General features: G+C 41.7%; 1 protein-coding gene across 7 annotated transcripts in view; it reads left to right on the forward strand.

Moving 5' to 3' along the window:
* The window catches only part of LOC124159747 (monocyte to macrophage differentiation factor 2), a 56,772-nt gene that overhangs the window by 33,739 nt on the left and 1,460 nt on the right, over positions 1 to 21,573 (forward strand). For all 7 annotated transcript variants that reach the window (XM_046535688.1, XM_046535680.1, XM_046535686.1 and 4 more), the window contains 2 exons: positions 396 to 568; positions 9,698 to 9,950. In XM_046535688.1, the coding sequence (XP_046391644.1) occupies positions 396 to 568; positions 9,698 to 9,950 (426 nt within the window). The remainder of the gene's footprint in view (positions 1 to 395; positions 569 to 9,697; positions 9,951 to 21,573) is intronic.

Raw genomic sequence — 21,573 nt, forward strand, 5'->3', positions numbered from 1 at the left:
ACAAAAAACAGGTACATACTTTTTTCAGAAAAAATTGAGTACTGGAAATAATATGGGGCCAAAAAAATGTTAAGTAAATGATTCAACACAGGCATGAATTCTTAATCATTTTCTTTTTGTAGCATTGAAATTGATTGCTTCGTTTAGAAGGTAGAGCTCCTCAAACTCAGTTGTCTTGCTTTTTTTTTACAGACAGTAATTCATGATGCATAATTAAAAGGGGTATTTGTTTTCAATGAATGTTATTTGTGCTAATTTTTATGCCCTGTAAGTGTTGTTGCAGTAATATGTTAACTGCTTCTGTAATATTTTCAGTCAATGTTTGCTTGTGTAATTGATTTCTAAAAACTCTTCAACTTTAATTTCTCATGTTACTGAAAAAATGTCTACTCCAGGTTTGGGTTGCACCAAGCATTTATGCTTGCACAACCTTGGTGCAGCGCTCAGCTAGCTGGCCTCAGTACTGGTCAGCTCTCATCTATGGTGCTGCCTTAATTCTCCTTTTCACCATCTCAACTTTCTTCCATTCAGTCTTTTTCTGCTCAAGAGAACGCTCTGGGAGAATGGGGTATGACAATAATATGTCTTTGTCTTTGTATGGGCTTGATAACTTAATGTATAAAATTATTTGCATGTGTGAGACTTGAAACTTCATTGGTGCTGGAATGTGTGAATGATTTTTTTTTTTTGTGAGCTGGATTGATTGCTGTAAATCACGTTAACTTAAATAAAAATTAGCTACATAATTTTCATTTAACTAATATAAAGGGAATGCAAAACATATTCATTTAAAGAATGAGTTTCTTCTGTAAATTCATTTTTTTTCCAAAAATCTTCTCTCAGGTAATTAAGAATATATGCGGGTCATTATTTTGTAAATGCATCCATTGAGTAATCATTCTTATCTTATTTTTAGTATTTTCTTCAAATTAATGCATTTTCAACGACTAAACCTATATTTTGAGAAATGACTTCTTTCTGACTATTGTCAATTGTTTTTTAATATGGTCTGGAAATGTGGGCCTTTTGAGTAAACTGTGCCAAGCCATTCTTATGTGACATTTTTTTTGAGAAAAATGATCACAAAAACAACTGCATCACAATATGTAGCTCCAAACATCCATCAAAGTGCAGGTACTTCCATCCAGTTTGCTCTGATCACAATTTGTGCATTCTTTTACTATTTTCGGCCCAAAGAAAATGGAAAATTATGCTTCAAGCTTTATACCTTATTTCCTCTCTTTTGTCATATGTCTGATATCTCAATGTACTTATTGCATTTTAAAATACATTCCATTGTTATGTAAACGGATACAAAATTTCTGGCCTCGGAAGAAACAAATGGGGAACTTGCATGAATATATTTTATTTCACAGGCGGACAGAAAATGATTTAATGAATTCACAAAGAAAGAGCATGTAAATCTGAGTTTTCCTTCGTGAGATATTCAATGATGAATATAGCGAATTTTAAAGCATGCCAAAAACTCCCTCACCCCCCAAGCCACTGCCGATGAAGCCTCGATGACATCATAGGTGCCGAAACATCACCTGAAGCAATTGTTTTGATTGTTTGTAATAGTTGCCAGCAGTTGTGAGAGCTTCGTTTGTGAGACGTGTTGATTATTTTCATTTTAAAGCAAAATATCCAATGATAGAGGCTCAGAAGTCCTCATATTTTGTAGTAATTCTAATATTTATATCTGAGTAAGCACAAAAAATATAAAACTGGAGCACAGGAGTGAAACCAAACATTTTATAATACCATCATTGTTGGAGTCTGAGTCACGGCCGTTGAAGGTAGATATGTTGATTGTAAGTTGGTGTTATCGACGGCACCTCATTCATTTATATAATTAGAACATTTGTGATGTTTTCTAATGTCCCCTATGCTTATATGTGTATACAATAGCTTCATCCATTTATTCGTAGGTACTGGAAAATTCGTTATATAGGATAGTCTGTGCTTGTATTATGAGGTGAATTCCAGTCAATGCAACTTTTGCTTGCTGATTGGAGATTTTTAGGAACTTTTTTTGTGCCAAAATAGGGTTATTTTCAACATGACAACTATCGTTAAGCTACTGCTAATAATAACAGTGTCAGTGGTTGTAATGCAGTACAATGTAAAGTTTGACAAGGCTGAAAAATATCGGCCAAGAGTTTAGGGAATATACGAAGTTAAGTGCTCTTACGGAGACTCATACATTGGCCAAACATCAAGAGCCATTAAATGCAGAATGCAAGAACACCTAAGGGCCACCAAGAATACACAGTTTCGGTTATCCGCCATCGCCGAGCATGTTTGGGAAGGACCAAAATACAATGTGGACTTTGAAAATGCAAAAATCATTGCTAGAGAAAAGCATTACTTTCCCTGACTCATAGGAGAGGTTATCAAAATAGCGAAAACATCCACATTCAACAGGGAGGACAGCCATTTGCTCTCAAACACCTGGAATAGACTCTTACTCAAACGGACCAATCAGAACGCACCTAGCCCAAACCAAGGCCTATATAAGACGGGCAAAAAACCTGCATCAAACACTTCGAACCTGAGACACCAGCTGCAACGCCGGCGAAACTGTCGTCATGAAGATGAAACGACACGGAGGTCAACCCGAAAACCTTTCTAAGCAGTCTCCAACTTTGTTCCTGGCCCTCAGGAGACCTATGGGGGCCCGCCCTGGGTACCCCGTTTCCACTACCTCATTGACCATCCAACAAAAATGATCGTTGGATTTTTTTCCTCATAGAAAAATCTGTCAATTTCGTTGGTAAATCAAATAATAGTTTTGCTAGTAGTGGGCCCTGTTGTCCCCATGGCAACGTGGGTTTTTCCCTGTCCCCTACCTTCCTCTCCTATCCTCTTCCCGGAGACGTCGACAGGCTCGTATTGCAGCGGTGCCTCCTTCCTTTTTCCTTCCCATTCCACCCCCTACCTGGGTGGCTGGGTGTATCAATTGAATCATTGGGTCCCAGCCCCGGTGTGTTGTATCCTTCAAAGGGGCCCCCTTTAGCCCCCATTCAATTGCCTCATTGACCGAATGCCTGCGAACTAATGTGGCCAGCCACGTGAATGCAAAGCAGTCTGTCCATAGGTAGAATAGTATCCACTCTTTGCTGTCTCTACAGCCTAGGGTGGGCTGAAAAATGACTTTTTTTAGGATCAAATGTGCCCTATGCTGGAAAGTTGCCAACTTACATCAGGGGCTCGGATTCAAAATTTCTCAAAATTGGATATTATTAATCACTGCCACCCTGGCCCCACAATTAAAAAGATTTTTCGAACATTCAGGCTGAATTTAGAAGCATCCATGGAGGATAAATCACTGCTACTGTTCCCATTTTGGCAATAAACAGTGATAAATATACAGCATTCAAGGTTATATTGATGAAGTTTAAAGTTTAGGTTCGAAGATTTTCGCGGCGTTGATTAGATGATCTTTCCATTCTATTCGGGTTTTCACTGCGTTTGTTGTGTTTTAATGACAACAGTTTCGCTGACATTGCAGTCAGCGTCTTCAGGTCGAAGGTGAAATTTTGGAAAATTTTTCCGCCTTTTTCCCAAATTAGTGGAATACTGTCTAAGGAATTCCTACTTCTTATGGAATGGAGAATTTTACGAACAAACCGAGGGGGCAGCAATGGGGTCGCCACTATCTCCAGTTGTAGCGAACCTTTTCATGGAGGATTTCGAAGAAAAGGCCATCGCGTCGTACGAAAAGAAACCATTGCTCTGGCTGAGATACGTTGACGACACGTTCATCAATTGGCCCCATTGCATGGAAGAATTGCAGAAATTCCTATAGCATCTCAACTCGCAGCACCACGGTATCAAATTCGCCATGGAAATGGAACGTGATGGTCAACTTCCCTTCCTGGATGTTTTGGTAAAAAGGAAAAGGAATGGGCTCCTAGGACATGCCGTTCACAGAAAGAAGACGCATACTGACCGCTACCTGAACGCTTCTTCGCACCACCACCCAGTGCAAAAAATCTCCTTGGTGGCAACACTAATACATCGTGCCTATGCCATCTCAGACACCGAGTCACTATCTACGGAGAAGAAGTATCTCATTGAAGTGCTGGTAAGGAATGGCTACAGCAGTAGCATGGTGAATAGAAGATTTGTGGAGCAGGAGAACAAAGACGCAGCCCCAAAAAGGACCTCTGAGGAAGAGAGCCGGCTGGAGTCAGAAGCATACGCCACAATTCCCTTTGTGGCGGGCACATCAGAAAAGATTGCCAGAATGCTCAGAAAACACAACGTAATAACACGTTTCAATTGCGTGACAAAGATATCAGACATGCTATCCGGAGCGAAAGACAAACTCCCTATGGACCTTTACGAGGGAATATATCGAGTGCCTTGTTCATGTGGTAAATATTACATTGGCGAAATCTGCAGATCAATGAAAGTCCGATTGCAGGAACATCGAAGGGCTACCAAAAACAAGCAGCACCAACTCTCAGCCATATCTGAGCATGCTTGGAGTGAACCTGGACATAACATCCTCTTTGAAGACGCCAGGATAATAGCTAAAGAAAATAAATACTTCCCTCGCCTGATCAGAGAAGCTATTGAGATAGCAAAACCGCCCGCGAATTTCAACAGGGATCAAGGCTACAGCCTGCGTATTGCATGGAAGAGGATTCTCTGACCACCAACAAAGAGAGATGGACAACCGGCCAATGAGAGAGCAGCAGCGGATCAGCGGCCGCGGCCGCCTATATAAGGCAGAAAATTTTATGCCTATAAAAGGCGGAAAAATTTTCCAAAATTTCACCTTCGACCTGAAGACGCTGACTGCAATGTCAGCAAAACCGTTGTCATTAAAACACAACAAATGCGGTGAAAACCCGAATAGAATGGAAAGATCAAGTTTAAAGTTTATCTGAAGAATTTTAATGGTTTTACGATTGTTGAGAATGATACACTCTTGGTGTGATATCATGGGAACCAAAGAGTAGAAATGAAATATACTATATTTGAGGTGATTCACCACCTGCACTAGGTATGTGGACCGATTTTTGAAAGTGACTGTAGATGTTTTGGTGTTTTAAGTTGCCTTTGTGCACATGCCCAAAATGATCAATGATGTATGATATAAATTGTTAAAAGTAATTTAAAGTAAGGAAAAGGGGTGGTAATGTTTGAATGGTAAATATTTTATTTCATGGGGTCATCATGCCAAATTTACCATCAGTCCATCACTTTTGTGAGATAAGGAGAGAGAAATTTGCTTTCTGCAATCAATATACAGATAGTGGGAATGGCCCTCTTTTTCTGAAGTGATTTTGGCAAAATCCTTCAGGAGATGAGGAAATTTGAAAAGATACTGTTGATCCGTGCTCCGTGTATTAAAGTCTGTTTGCAAGACAGTTTTAAATGAATAGGCTCGAACCCAAAATAGCATTGACTACTGACTTCAAGATTGCCACAATCTTGAAGTCAGTAGTCAATATGTCCATTGGCAAAATTTGGGCTCCTCATTTCCACAGACATTTTTTCCTCCTTTGTCGATGTTAAGTCTACTAACAGTAAGTGCAATTGGCATATAGACCACTGTAAGGGACGTTGGAGTTGTGGTACTAGTAGCAGATGATCCCTCCTTTCTGATCAGTATTCATTTAGGTGGCATAACATCCAATTACGTACATACTTGTAAATTTGATGTATCAGTATTTTTTGCAAAGAAATCAAGAATTGCCAAATTAATGTTTTATGACCCTCCTGCGGGGGATAAACCCCAAAAGTGGGACCCTGGTTCTTCAACTAACTCTTTATGTGTATAATCTATCCTCCCATCAAAATAGAGGCCTTGAATGGCTCTTTGATTCTTTTATTTTGGTTTCAATATACCTTACATCTTCTTTTTCTACCTGTGTAAGTAATTAGGATTCACTATCCTGGATTTTCTTTATGATCATCTTCCTATGATGTGATGAATGATCTTCCAGGGTTATGATTTTTGTGCCAATGATAGTTGCACCGATGATCACTGCAGCTTAGAGTGACACACAAATTTCCGGCACCATTTCTTACTCATACTTCTGCTACAGTTTACAATTGCAGTTTCATATTCCCTGTAGAAGGTTTAGGTTTTTTATATCTTTAATATTCGTCTGATGGAAATGTAGGGATCCAAACCAGCCGATTCCTCATCTGTTGAATTTTCTTTGGATGTTAATGAGGAAATTTCTTAATGCCCACTGTATTCCTCTGCAAGAATTAATCATGTTAAAATGACCTCTGTCAGTTACCTTTGTAGATTTTTCTTCATTCTTCAAGTCTCTGTAGCATCCTATCCAGTAGCCATCATCTTTCATTTTGTCCATTGATCTCTCAAAAAGACTTCTTCATTAGGGGGAACATTGTCATCTTTTCTCGTATATGTTCTTCTTCACATTCATGCACAAATATTGCAAAATTTCAAATGCATATTCATTTTTTTATGTATTATCATTTTCTTGCCATTTGCTGATTCACAGAAAATCATTGTAATATCTGAAACCATAACCATGGTCTTTCAAGTTGTCTGTAGAAATGTAGACCACCTCAATTGCCTGTTTATTGCTTGCCACTGTGTTTTATTTGTTGCTGGTGTTTCTTTACTTGGGGAAAATCCTATTCTTTTAACTTTGCAATCCAATTTCCTGCCATTATTTGGTTTTCCTATAAATCACCTCTGAAGTTACCCTTCTTCCCCTTACTTCCACTAAGAAATATGTACTTGGATAAAAATTGTCTCAACATAATTTGTGCCTCCACTGTTGTTCTGCCAGAAAATTGGTTTCCTTTCTGAAGTAATATTACTCATAGGAATGAAACAAAGGAAAATTCAGATATGGTCTTTTTTGTAGAGCTGTGCGAATAGTATCCGCGAATACTCGAATACTAGAAAGTATTCGATATTCAAGATCTCGAATAGTTATGCCAAAGATACCGTCTCGAATACCTCGAATACTTTGAATTTCGCGTCATACACTGTCGCTCGCACGTCGTTGGTAGTTGACTCGGAAAAATTAAGAGAACTCTTGTCGTTTAGTGCATGCAGCGCCCTTTTAGGCAAGCTGACGAACTACATCAAATTCGAGGTTTAGAGCGGTTAGAACAGTGAAAAGAGTTTGACTTGGGGAACTGAAATTGATCGGGTGAAAAAAATCCGAAAATCCCAGGTGCCCCCCATCAGGAGAGCCTCAGTGCCGTGGGATAGCAACATTGGCACATTTCCCACGATCCGCTATCCCCCTCAATCTGACGATTTCCTCTTTTCCGAAATCAAACAAAGGGTCCCAGCTCATGCAGGGATCGTATTACTAAAACCTTAGCTTCGAAAAAATATTAAGTTACCGGTAAAATAATAGAATCGCGTTTCACCATTCACTCTTTCTCCCCCACTGACCATTTTCCCGCATTCATCTTTTGATAAAAATGAGACGAGGTATTTACCATGTGCACTTTGTGGTTAATAACGACAGGCACTTTTGAATCTTCCCCAGGAGATGAAACTACCATAGGGTGAAACTCAGGGCCGTGGGATAGTGAAATTGGCGCATTTCCCACGATGTGCAATCCCCCTCCATTCAGCGTTCGCCCCACCCCCTCCGACGATTTCCTCTTCTCCGAAATCAAACCAAAAGGTCCCAGCTCGCGCAGAGATCGTATTACGAAGACCTTAGCTTCGAAAAAAATATCAAATTACACGAGAACAATAAAAATGTAAAATGTGTCTCACACCCTCCCCCTTCTACTCATCCACTGGTCTTTTTTTGCTTACCTGCTTTGAAGTTCCCCATTTCTGGAGGTCAACTGCTGCATGAGTCATCTACTAGCCCAAAAGTTGTCTAACAATGACTTTCGGCAATTGATGTTACACTTTTATTGGATTGAAATATAATTAATGTGCGCGTAATTTAAAAAAGAATAAGACCAAACACGACATATTTCTGACTTTATTTAAGCATTTTACGCAGGAAAATAAATGCCTGAAAGACAAAGAAATACGACGGAGGCTTAGCATTTTGGCGTAATGCTCAAATATGGTGGTTTCCTATTATTTTTTTATTGCCTAAATCGAAAGGTTATTACTCCTGAAGTTCATATTTAACGCTTTTAGATTTTTATTAGACGATATCTATTTTTGGCGATTAAATGAAAAGTGAAAATTTTCAAGCGCACGAAAATGCGACGGGTAAGTATGAATGCCGGGAAAAACTCCGCGTGACGTTCTACTTCTGCTGCGTTCGGCTTGGAGTTGAATGAACAATAATCATTCTAAATTGAAATTGTGACTGTCATGAATTTGTTTATGATATATGGGTTATCCCTCAGACTAGAGTTGACCACTGACTTATCAGATTTTGATGAAAATGGGAATGCATGTTTGCCTCTTTGAATAAATATACTAGTGTGCACCGAATGATCGAGGGCTTTACGTAATAGAATTCCATTTAAAGGAAAGAAAGCTCTAAGCTTCCTTAAAATGATTAATTTTTAGGAGGCAAAGTGTTTAATTTCCTTCCTTAAAAATACCTATAGGTACATTCCCTGAGAATTAAAAAAATAGCTTAACCATCGGCATATTTCGGCAGTTGTTAGAGAAAATGAAATTTTGATGCCACATTTTTCAAAAAGGAATCAAAGTAAATAATATTGGCAAATTTATTTTTGCACTACTATTTTTGTAAAATTTTGAAAATTTAAGGAAAGCAGTTTTTTTTTGTAGTTATGTATTTGTTTAAATGATATTTTAATGAATGTATTCACCAATATTTTTTATTTTTTTATTCTTAAGATTTTTTATAATCAAAATATTATTTATAACATTTGGGAGATTGTTCTTCCACGTAGTAGAGAAAAAAATTTTTGTGTCTCTCAATGTGATGCCCATTTGGGTTCAATAAGACCCCTAATTTTTCCTCGTTTTCTCCTCCCTTTGAATTGCTGCATGCTCAAGATAATTGGACAGCCTGAAGAAGTTAGTGTATTCATTGATGTTGTACATAATCCCATTGTATGTATTTGTAGTATGTGAGCCAAAGCACCACTCTTTAGAGTATTACAAATGTTTAACATGTCGACTGCCATGCCGGTCATAATGACCGGAGTTGAGTGGCTTCCCTTCACGCCACGCCGGTCATAGTGACCGGCCTCCGAGTGACTGTTTCAAAGTGGATTTCTGATGCCGGAGTGTGGCATGGCGGTCAACATGTTAAACATTTATAATACTCTAAAGAGTGGCGCTTTGGCTCACATACTACAAATACGTGATCTCTTGCTAATGTATGGGCCATGATCGTTGTGGCATCAGAATATAAATATTTATTTTTAAGTAAAGTACAAAAAAAAATTTAATGTTTTATGATCCAGGAATAGTTAATGGAATGGAAAACACCAATGGCATCAGAGGACATATCTACTAAAAATATCATGGTGGTCAACGTGTTAAATATTTCTCGAAAATTCATTTATGGGTTGCCAATAAGTTTAACTTTTGCAAAAGTATGAAGTATGTCTTGAGTGTGGTACCAAAAATGTCTTTCTAATGAGTCTCATAAAAAATGAATGAGTGAACCAAGTTTCTGCTTATTTTTAATTCTCTGCACTTTTAACCCAGAATGATCATAGGAAAACATGCAACAGTGATGATAAGGAAAATATGTATGATAAATGTTTTTTTTTTTAATTTCAGGCAATTGAAGGACCTTCTACATCGAGGAGATCGTGCAATGATTTATGTGTTCATTGCAGCCTCATATTTTCCTTGGCTTACTCTTCGTCCTCTCCCTCCTGATGGATGGGCAGCAGAACTTCCTTGGGTTGTTTGGCTTCTTGCATTCCTAGGGATATTATACCAGCAGGTTTACCATGAACAGTACAAGTGGTTGGAAACTCTGTTTTACCTGATAATGGGCATTGGCCCATCTATTGCTATATTGCACATGGTGAGCACCCATTTATCTTATTCATTCTACAATTTAGAAACACCTTGTTTTTTCACCCTATAAGCATGTAAAATAGTACACAAAGGCTCCTGTCATTATTTAGAGTATAGAGTCAAGTTGTATTTGTCAACAAACATTTATAATAGTGAGAGAAATACATATTTCTTGTGCTTTGAATCTACATCCTGATGTACAAGAGGGTGGTATTTGATACTGGAGAAAATTTGAGGATTTTTCTGGAGTCAAACCTATAAAGAAGAGTTCAGGCCTAAAATCCATAAATTTTGCATGTGCTATAAGAATGGGAAATTGTATGGTACTTCTGGATTTAAGAAATGCATTATATTGGATCATTGAGTATATATTATCAAGGTACTAGACTGTGAAGTTTGGAGTTGTCCATTAAGTTTTTAGAAATCTTGTGAGATCTTGACTTAAGTTAAAAATATCATGGCATTAAAAGATAAAAGTGCAGTGGCATGCCTGCTAGGAACTATTACAGAACCACCTGTCTATGTGAAAGAAAGAAATATTATCCGTTATACTGGAATTCAAATTTATATAACCACTCAATGCCATCATTTATACTCAGTACGTGCCGTTTAAATTTCGTATGCTGCCGTCATGCGTATCCAGTACGCTTCCTGACCGTCTGTATCTAATATTTTTTCTCCATTAGATAATGCATTTTTAATTAAAAATAATTACTCAGCATGTTGAATAAATGTTTTTTCTTTCTAATAAAATATTCATAGCAATTTTATGCCCTCAGGTTTTTTTTAAATGCTTCGATGAAATTCCGTTTTAAACCGGCAAGTTGACGAATTTGGTATTAAAAATCAATGCCTTTCTTCAACTGTACTATCTTGAAAACTGTTGCCTATTCTGCTTATGAGACGTCAAGAAGGGTCGGCTACTTCAGCTTGAGATACGATATCTTCCTTAAAAGCTCACTACATTCTCTCTGTCTCCTCCTTGTGTATCGTCACCTCGAGCCCCAAGTGTGTTTGGTCCGCCTCGTTAGTCCTAAGGTAAGGGGCCATGTGCTTCGCTCTACATTTATTTTTTTTTCTTCTTTTGCGGGCTGTAATCAATGAAGATAAGATTCCTTCTAAACAGTCTGCATATACTAGGACCCCTTCGAGATATTTTCTCATCTCTTGATGGAGCTTCGAAACTACGTGCTTAAGTCCACTAGAACCATTCATGCTGTGTGTTGTTCTTTCAGGCAGTGTGTTGAAATTCTCGTCGGGTGCACTTCCTGTGTGTGGTTAATTTTATTTATAATTGGGGATCCTACAAAATGGGAATAGTATTGAAAGGCAAAAAAGAGACTATGAAGTGCAGAATGTAGTTAATGCCAAGCATGGGAAAAGAAGGGACAGCGTGTGCTGTTGTGAACAATATGCCGTGGGTTTATGCTTTGATTGCTTCAAATCATGTCACACAAAGCAGAATTACTAAGGTAAAGTCATTTGAATACATATTTACATAGTGACATTTGAAACAACAGAAAATGAGTACCTATATGAAATGTTTCGTTAATTATAGAACTAAGTCAAGAAATCGTCCAACTTATGAATTTTCAAGTAGGCAAAATGCATAATCCTTTCGAGGATATCCAATCGGTTATGAAATTTTCAACCCCACATCACTAAAATACATCATGTAAATATATAAAAAATTTCATGGAAAGTTAGAGATCGCTGGTCCGATTGTCTTCCAGTTGAAAATGCTGAAAATCTATTACGAACTCTTAGCAGGAGAGCCTTAATCAGAGATAAAAACACTTAACTCCTATGAAATAAGAAATAATCTGTTGCTCTGCTTTCTTTTTGTATAAGTAATGGGGTTTGGGAAGCTTATGCCAATACAGAGAACACAAGAAAAGCACTTTCTATAATAATGAAAAAAAAACTATTAGGCTGTTATCTATGAAAAGAAATGTACAGTTAAAGAAACACAAGACATCCACTTTTTGTTAAAAGAAACTTTTATTTCATAATAATGTGACCTACTTTCACCATTTCCTTGGTTCCACGAATACAAATTCACAGCAAAACAAACTGCACACGATTCATATGTGAGATCGTAAATCAGTTCCGCTGCCAACACCCAAACAAGCTACAACGTATTTCAATAATTTAGGAAAAATCCATGAACGATATAAGATTTCACACCATTAAAAATAATGGGAAATAGGCAAATGCAATCATCGAAAACTGGAAGTAACTACAATTTTTATGTTCATTATGTAAGAATAATAATCACAGAGCTCTTTATGATGAAAACTATTATTTATTCACTGAATTAGCCCACATAAGCGGCACAGGTGACTTTTCTCACATCCATTTGTTGATATGCTTGACATACTAGAAAAACAAACTTCACACACAGCTTTGATCTTAGTAGCTTGATTGTGAAATTTCTTAGCTACGGTGAACAATGCAAGTGAACACGCCACTGACGATTTTTGCATTACTGTCAGACATTTATCGATAGCGTAATAGCTCTGTTTACAATTCAGTCACAATGGAACACACTGATAATTACAACTCTTGACCCATGTTTTTCAACCTTGGCAAACTTTGTGCATTACAATCTCTGGCACTGTGATTATTTTCAGCTGTAGATTAATGGGAGTTTTCAGGTTGAAAATAACACTATTTTGGCACAAAAAATGTTCGTAGTATTCTCCTAGCAGTGAGCAAAAGTTGTATTCACTTTTTAATGCGAGCATAGGCTATCCTAAACGATGAATTTTCTGGCAACTACGAATAAATAGGTGAAGTTATTGTATATAAAAGCATAGCGGACATTAGAAAACATCACAATTGTTCTAATTACATAAATGAATGAGGTGCGGTCAATAACACCAACTTACAATCAACGTATCCACCTTCAACGGCCGTGGCTCAGACTCCAACAACGATGGTATTATAAAATGTTTGGTCTTTGATGTATTCGTAAAATCATTTCCTGTCACTTGTGAAAAAAAAAATTCATGCAAGTTCCCCATTGAACATGAATTGTTATTCCTCACTGACTTGCCTTTTTTTAAACTCCATTATTTGCATTTGCTTAAAATACTCGAGGTAGTCTCTATTTTTACTCCTTTTCTTTGCGACATATTATAATTCCTACCTCAATGATTGAAAAAATTTCCTACGTATATTATGTTGATTAAGAACAAAGAAGGCTGGCATTAAAACCATTATTCAAAACCTTCACTCAAATCCAATTATTTCAGATGGTAGAATCGAATTATTAGCAATGATTATAAGCCCTGGTCATAAAATGACACCTTTGATAGTACCCTGAGACCAGTCTCAAAAGAATGATGTTGGCATCTGAGAAAGTGTGAATTCCTGATAGATTTGAGTTACGTACTATTTTGTACCATCAGTTTTGTGCGTATTGCTAGGTATGTCCGTATACAACTGGAAAGCTATTTTCGTGCTAACATTTGATGTCATATTAAATAACTTGAAATGCCCTTGTTATCCTGGTTATGTGGGATGCCCGACCACTATGCTTCATCTTTCACATAGGAGACTAGAAGGGGAGACGAAGGCCGAGATCTAATAATTACATTTTGTGATTTACAATGGCACTGAGCTTTTCTTAGGTAGATTATTCTTTAGCTTCGATTATATCCAATGAATTGTAAAAAGTAGTCCATTATATTTCATAACATTCTCTTCATAAAGAAGTGAATTCTTTATTTATCTGACAGAGCGCCTTCTCTTTCTACTGCCATAAAACTCTAGAGAACCTGTGGTAGCTTCCTTCCCCACCTACTCTCCTTCCTCAACACTCAGTAACTAATATTTTCTCAATTGAATTCAACCACATTTATAAACCAATGGGACAATAAGGGAGCTTGAAATGAATTGTGGAGGCTTATACATTATGTAAATCCGTTTCAAGATATGAAGTAATGATACGTTTCACTTTTCCACGTAAAATCTTTATTTCAAAGGAGTCAACATTTTTCACTGTACTGTAGTGTCATCTGGACTAAAACAGAAGTTAACCATGCCAGAATAAATAGTCACGTAAGGAGGGTGGGGGAGAGAGTTGAATGCAGGGGTGAGGGGAGGGCGTTTAAGGTTTGTTCTGTTGTGGATGGTTGGTTTGAAGCCAATGTGTTTAAGAATTTACCGACTATCGACTCTCTTTTCATGTAATTTTGTTATCTAATGAACCAACAGTTATTTCATTTTTATTGATATCTTAGATCTCTCAAATGCTGACTGACTGTTGACATTTGTGTCTCTAGTAAGATTATACGTTAGCTTGTTTTTTTATCCCTGTAACATGGTATTTGATATGTTTGTACTTTTTGGGATTCTAATATTTATTCCACTTTCCCTTGGTTTTCAGAATCCCTTCTAATGATGGGAGTCCCATCATGGGTACATTTAACAAACTGTTGGAGTGGCCCACCCATCCAACGTCATTTCTTTACTTATCTCCTTAACATTTTCTCTCTAAAACATATAACAGTATTGGTAATCAGCTTTGTTTAACTTTTGTGCCTATGATGGTCCATCCAGACTCATTGTCATCAACCACAGCTATCCATCTACTCTCTATGTTCACTGTTCTGCAATTTCTTTGTGAAGGCTAATGACAATTTGGGTTAAGTATCAAGTAAAAAATTCATACATAGTATTACCTCTTTGAATGCATATTTGTAGAATGAACCATTATCGTTGAATATAAACCTCACATGAGGGGATTTTACATTAAGATGGCTAGGTGGTCGACTCTATTCCAAAGCGTATTATAAACCAACAACTCGCCACGCTGCGCGCGCTCAGTAGGGGGCTACGCCCCCTAAAACCCCCCCGCATCCGGCTTCGCCGCCTGCCCCCACCGAACGGCTTCGCCGTCCCACCCGCGACTCCTCGGAACGGCTTCGCCGTTCCTCGTCAGGGGTCGGCTTCGCCGCCCAGATAATGAGGTAGCCCTGTGACAGAGACGCGCTAGTTCCTCGGAACGGCTTCGCCGTTCATCGTGGAAGGGCGGCTTCACCGCCCAAGGGTTACCCGAGTCACCCCGAGGCGTCGACTCCTGGGAACGGCATCGCCCTTCGTCGTGATGGGGCGGCTTCGCCGCCCAAGGTTTACCTATTTCCCCGAGCCATCGACTCCTCGGAACGGCTGCGCCATTCCTCGCGTGTGGGCGGCTTCGCCGCCCAAGGGTTATCGGCGCCCTCCCCCGTAAGCTTCCTCGTGATGGGGTGGCTTCGCCGCCCAGGGTTTACCCGTGTTCCCCCGGGCCGTCGACTCCTCGGAACGGCTTCGCCGTTCCTCGTCTGTGGGCGGCTTCGCCGCCCAAGGGTTATCGGCGCCCTCCCCCCTCGTAAGACACCCATTCCGCTGCTCCACGTGATGGAGCGGATTTGCCGCCCGAGGGTTCTCGGAGTTTTTCCGCGCCTCTGACTCCTCGGAGTGGCTCCGTCGTTCTTGGGGCGGGGGCAGCTTTGCCGCCAGGGTTTTCACTCCTCACAGAGTTTCCGGTGTCCCCCCGAGCCGGACCTCAAGGTTTACCGGTGTCCCCCAGAGCCGAGCCTCGAGGTTCACCAGTGTCCCCCCGAGGCGTCGACTCCTCGGAACGGCTGCGCCGTTCCTCGCCTGTGGGCGGCTTCGTCGCCCAGAGGTTATCGTCGCCCTCGCCCCTCGTTAGACACCCGTTCGGCTGCTCCACGTGTCGGGGCGGATTCGCCACCCGATGGTTCTCGGAGTTTTCCGCTTCTCTGACTCCTCGGAGTGCGTCTGTCGTTCCTGGAGCGGGGGGAGCTTCGCCGCCTGGGTTTTCACTCCTCAACAAGCAATGCGTACTGCCGGCTACCCCTTTACGTTTACAAAGGCTGCCGGGGAATAATGTTGCAGAATGTAGACGAATACTAGCCGTCATTGTGGCATTTTAGCTTATGACGATGTTTTTAAGGCGGTCGTGGGGGTTTCCAGGGGTTTATGTGAGTGTACTGACTACGGTTACAATCATCCTAAGGAATTCCTTAGTGATGAGTCATAGGAGAACGGAATTACTGATTAAATATGCGAAAACAGCAAATAAACATGCTATTTACGGAGAAAAAAATTTTTTCGCTGGTTTTCTCGGAAGCCACGTGAAATTACGAGAAGTTGTCCTGCATAACATTTGTTTGCCTACCTACAATAAAAATTCCAGCGCTCTAGCTTTAGGGGAACAATGAATTTTTCCCTATTACTCACATACATATTACAAATTCTGTGTTCTCCACATAGCGGTACATAGGCGCTGTAATAAGGCATTACTCACGCGATTTTCGTGCCCCTAACTTATGGGGTATAAAAAAATCGCGTTTAGGTGTCCATGCACCAGGACTATCAATTCTGCTCTACTATTTTGTTAAGAAATGTACATTTAAAAATTCGAAGTTTTATTGCGGGTTATTTAATGGGCATGCATAATTGAGCTTAACGGGTAAATATAGCCGACACAAATCCCATTCCGAATAAATAAAAAGGATACAACTGGGATGAATGGTACACAAAATATACGACTTCTTAGGTAATTTTTATTTTTTTGGGGGGGGTCCCAGGAAGTTTTCGGGGGACTTAAAGTGCTTTTCCCGTGTAACGCGGCATCGTTTACTTTCGAGAGAAATTTCGGCTGTATAGCTGTAGTGCAAGCATGGTTTATCGACGGTGTCACCCGTTTAAATTAAATATTCTGCGTTCTCCTGGTAGCGGCGCGTAGGGGCACGAGAAAGGCGTCAATCACCTGAATTTGGTGTCCGTACCACGTCGGGAAGTGGCAAAAAAAAATTCCGAAAAATTTAAAACCGTGTGTTGAGGGAATGCAAACTTCACGGCGGATGTGTTGTAAGTTACCAAACGTTGTAGGAGTCGCAATTTCAATGGAAATACATAATCGTTAATAACTCGAAATTCTTTCGTCTTATGGATGCATGAAGATAGCTGAAAAATTGAATAAAAAATCTAGTATCTTGCATTTAAGTGAATTTGTCCTACGATTATTGCAAATTGGTGAAAAAAATTCCGAAATTCGGCCCGTAAGAAAAGCATTGAAAATTTGAAAAAGTTAAAAAAAATACATTAAATCAAAATATTGCAAAGAAAACCACACCAAAAAATCAACCAAAAAATCTAGTATCTCATACGTTAAGGACGTATTCCTGCAACGATTTAAAGTTGGTTTTAAAAAAATCCAAAGATAGGCCCATAAGAAAAGCATTGGAAATTTTAAAAAATTATAAAAAATACTCTAAATCAAAATATGGCAAAATGTTTCACATCAAAAAATCGGCCAAAAAATCTAGTTTCCGTCAGGGAAATTTCATGTTCCCGTGACATTTGAAAGTAGGCGATGAATGGAAAACGTTTTAGTCCCATAAGGCTCCAACGTTAATTCGGATCGATATATCTCGAAACCCGATCGACTTTTTCGAGTTTTCGGACTTTTCCCACCGATGAATATTTGTTCTCCACCCACGGTGAAAATTTCGTCTTCCCAGCACGTCCGGAAGTGGTCGGGAATTTGTATACGTGAATGAGTGAGTGAATGAATGAGTGAGCTATCTGTCACACATCGGGTTGTATATAATATAGACTCGCCGCGCTGCGCGCGCTCGTTAGGGGGCTACGCCCCCTAAAGCCCCCCCGCATCCGGCTTCGCCGGCTGCCCCCACCGGACGGCTTCGCCGTCCCACCCGCAGCGTCTCGGAACGGCTTCGCCGTTCCTCGTCAGGGGTCGGCTTCGCCGCCCAGATCTCGAGGTAGCCCTGTGAGGGAGACCCGCTAGTTCCTCGGAACGCCTTCGCCGTTCATCATGCGAGGGCGGCTTCGCCGCCCAAGGGTTACCCGAGTCCCCCCGAGGCGTCGACTCCTGGTAACGGCATCGCCCTTCCTCGTGGCGGGGCGGCTTCGCCGCCCAAGGTTTACCGGTGTTCCCCCGCGCCTTCGACAACTCGGAACGGCTGCGCCGTTCCTCGCCTGTGGGCGGCTTCACCGCCCAAGGGTTATCTCGTCGTAATGGGGCGGCTTCGCCACCCGAGGTTTACCTATTTCCCCGAGCCATCGCCTCCTCGGAACGGCTGCGCCGTTCCTCGCGTGAGGGCGGCTTCGCCGCCCAAGGGTTATCGGCGCCCTCCCTCGTTAGCTTCCTCGTAATGGAGCGGGTTCGCCGCCCAGGGTTAACCCGTGTTCCCCCGAGGCGTCGACTCCTGGGAACGGCGTCGCCCTTCCGCGTGATAGGGCGGCTTCGCCGCCCAAGGTTTACTTTGTTCCCCCGAGCCGTCGACTCCTCGGAACGGCTTCCTAACGGCGCCCTAACGGCTTCCTAACGGCGCCCTAAAACCCCCCCGCATCCGGCTTCGCCGGCTGCCCCCACCGGACGGCTTCGCCGTCCCACCCGCGGCGTCTCGGAACGGCTTCGCCGTTCCTCGTCAGGGGTCGGCTTCGCCGCCCAGATATCGAGGTAGCCCTGTGACGGAGACCCGCTAGTTCCTCGGAACGCCGAGCGGGTTCGCCGCCCAAGGGTTACCCGAGTCCCCCCGAGGCGTCGACTCCTGGTAACGGCATCGCCCTTCCTCGTGATGGGGCGGCTTTGCCGCCCAAGGTTTTCCTGGGTCCCTCCGAGCCATCGACTTCTCGGAACGGCTTCGCCGTTCCTCGCCCGTGGTCGGCTTTGCCGCCCAAGGTTTACCTGTGTCCCCCCGAGCCGTCGCCTCCACCGGACGGCTTCGCCGTCCCACCCGCGGCGTCTCGGAACGGCTTCGCCGTTCCTCGTCAGGGGTCGGCTTCGCCGCCCAGATATCGAGGTAGCCCTGTGACGGAGACCCTCTTGTACCTCGGAACGGCTTCGCCGGTCATCGTGGGAGGGCGGCTTCGCCGCCCAAGGGTTACCCGAGTCCCCCCGAGGCTCCACTCCTGGTAACGGCATCGCCCTTCTTCGTGATGGGGCGGCTCAGCCGCCCAAGGTTTTCCTGGGTCCCCCCGAGCCGTCGACTTCTCGGAACGGCTTCGCCGTTCCTCGCCCGTGGTCGGCTTCGCCGCCCAAGGTTTACCTGTGGCCCCCCGAGCCGTCGCCTCCTCGGAACGGCTTCGCCGTTCCTCGCCTGTGGGCGGCTTCGCCGCCCGAGGGTTATCGGCGACCCGAATCCGGCTTCGCCGGCTGCCCCCACCGGACGGCTTCGCCGCCCAGATATCGAGGTAGCCCTGTGACGGAGACCCGCTAGTTCCTCGTGGGAGGGCGGCTTCGCCGCACAAGTGTTACCCGAGTCCCCCCGAGGCGTCGGCTCCTGGGAACGGCATCGCCCTTCCTCGTGATGGGGCGGCTTCGCCGCCCAAGGTTTACCTGTGTACCCCCGGGCCATCGACTCCTCGGAACGGCTTCGCCGTTCCTCGCCCGTGGGCGGCTTCGCCGCCCAGGGGGTATCGTCGCCCTCCCCCCTCGTAAGACACACGTATGGGTGCTCCGCGTGTCGGGGCGGATTCGCCGCCCGAGGGTTCTCGGAGTTTTTCCTCGCCTCTGACTCCTCGGAGTGCGTCCGACGTTTTTGGAGCTGGGGGAGCTTCGCCGCCCGGGTTTTCACTCCTTACCAAGCAGTGAGAACTACCGGCTATCCCCTATCGTTTACGAAGGCTGCCGGGGGATAATATTGGAGGATGTAGACACATGCTAGCCGTGATTGTGGCATCTTTTTAATTTATAACGATGTTTTTAAGGCAGTCCTGGGAGTTTCCAGGGTTTTATTTGTGAGTGTACTGACTACGGTCACAATCATCCTAAGAAATTACTTAGCGATGAGTCATAGGAGAAGGGAATTACTGCTTAAATATGCTAAAACACCAAAGAACATGCTATTTACAGAAAAAAAATAATTTTTTCCCTGGTCTTCTAGGAAGCCACGTGAAATTTAGAGGGGTTTTCTTGCATAAAAGGTCTTTGTCTACCTACAATAAAAATTCCAGCGATCTAGCTGTAGGGGAACAATGAATTTTCCCGTATTATTAATATTTAGATTTCCAATTCTGTGTTCTCCACATAGCGGTGCATAGGCGCTTTAATAAGGCATAACTCCTGTGAATTTCGTAGCCGTACCTTATGGGGAAGTGGTTTAAAAAATTCGCCTTTAGGTGTCCATGTCCATGAGCCCCTTTTATTACTCTACTATTTTGTTAAGAAATGTACATTTAAAAATTTGAAGTTTTATTGCGGGTGAGTAATTGGGGCAGGATAATTGAACATGACGCGTAAATATAGCCGACACAATTCCCATTCGGAATCAATAAAAACGATACACCTGGGATGAATGGTACACGAAATATACGACTTATTAGGTAATTTTTATTTTTTTGGGGGGTTCACAGGGGGTTTTCGGGGGACCTAAAGTGCTTGTTCTGTATAACGCGGCATCGTTTACCTTGGATAAAAATTTCGGCTCTGTAGCTGTAGTGTAAGCATGCTTTTTCGACGGTGTCATCCGTTTAAATTAAGTATTCTGCGTTCTCCGGGTAGCGGCACGTAGGGGCAACAAAAAGACGTCACTCACGTTAATTTCGTGGCCGTATGTCGTCGGGAAGTGGCAGAAAAAAATTCCGAAAAATTTAAAATCGTGTGTTGAGGGAATGCAAACTTCACGGCGGATGTATTGTAAGTTACCAAACGTTGTAGGAGTCGCAATTTCAATGGAAATACATAATCGTTAATAACTCGAAATTCGTTCGTCTTACGGATACATGAAGATAGCCGAAAAATTGAATAAAAAATCTTGTATCTTGCATTTAAGTGAATTTGTCCTACGATTATTGCAAATCGGTCAAAAAAATTCCCAAAGTAAGCCCATAAGAAAAGCATTGGAAATTTTAAATTGTTAAAAAAAATACTTTTAAACAAAAAATTGCAAAGGCAACCACACCAAAAAATCAACCAAAAAATCTAGTGTCTCATACGTTAGGGACTTATTCCTACAACGATTTAAAGTTGGTTTTAAAAAAATCCAAAGATAGGCCCATAAGAAAAGCATTGGAAATTTAAAAAAATTATAAAAAATACTTTCAATCAAAATATGGCAAACTGTTTCGCATCAAAAAATCGGCCGAAAAATCTAGTTTCCGTCAGTGAAATTTCATGTTCCCGTGACATTTTTAAGTAGGCAAATAATGGAATATGTTTTAGTCCCATAAGGCTCCAATGTTAATTCGGATCGATATATCTCGAAAACCGATCGACTTTTTCGAGTTTTCGGACTTTTCCCCCCGATGAATATTTTTTCTCCACGACCCGTAAAAATTTCGTCTCCCCAGCACGTCCGGAAGTGGTCGGGAATTTGTATACGTGAATGAGTCAGTGAGTGTGCTATCTGTCACACATCGGGTTGTATATAATATAGATTATTCCTTATGAGTTTTTGGGTGGTGATGTATAGTTTATAGATGATGAATTTTCCTCAATTTCATAGATCCAGCCCATTCAATTCATCCCGTAGCTAATGATCTTGATACGCATTTCATATTATTCATTCTATGTAATCAGTTTTAATTTTCACAGATCATCAATGTAGAATTTTTCCATACTGCATTTGTTGTACACTAGAATATGCATG

The sequence above is a fragment of the Ischnura elegans genome, chromosome 1 (assembly GCF_921293095.1).
Source record: "Ischnura elegans chromosome 1, ioIscEleg1.1, whole genome shotgun sequence".
Lineage (NCBI taxonomy): Eukaryota > Metazoa > Arthropoda > Insecta > Odonata > Coenagrionidae > Ischnura > Ischnura elegans.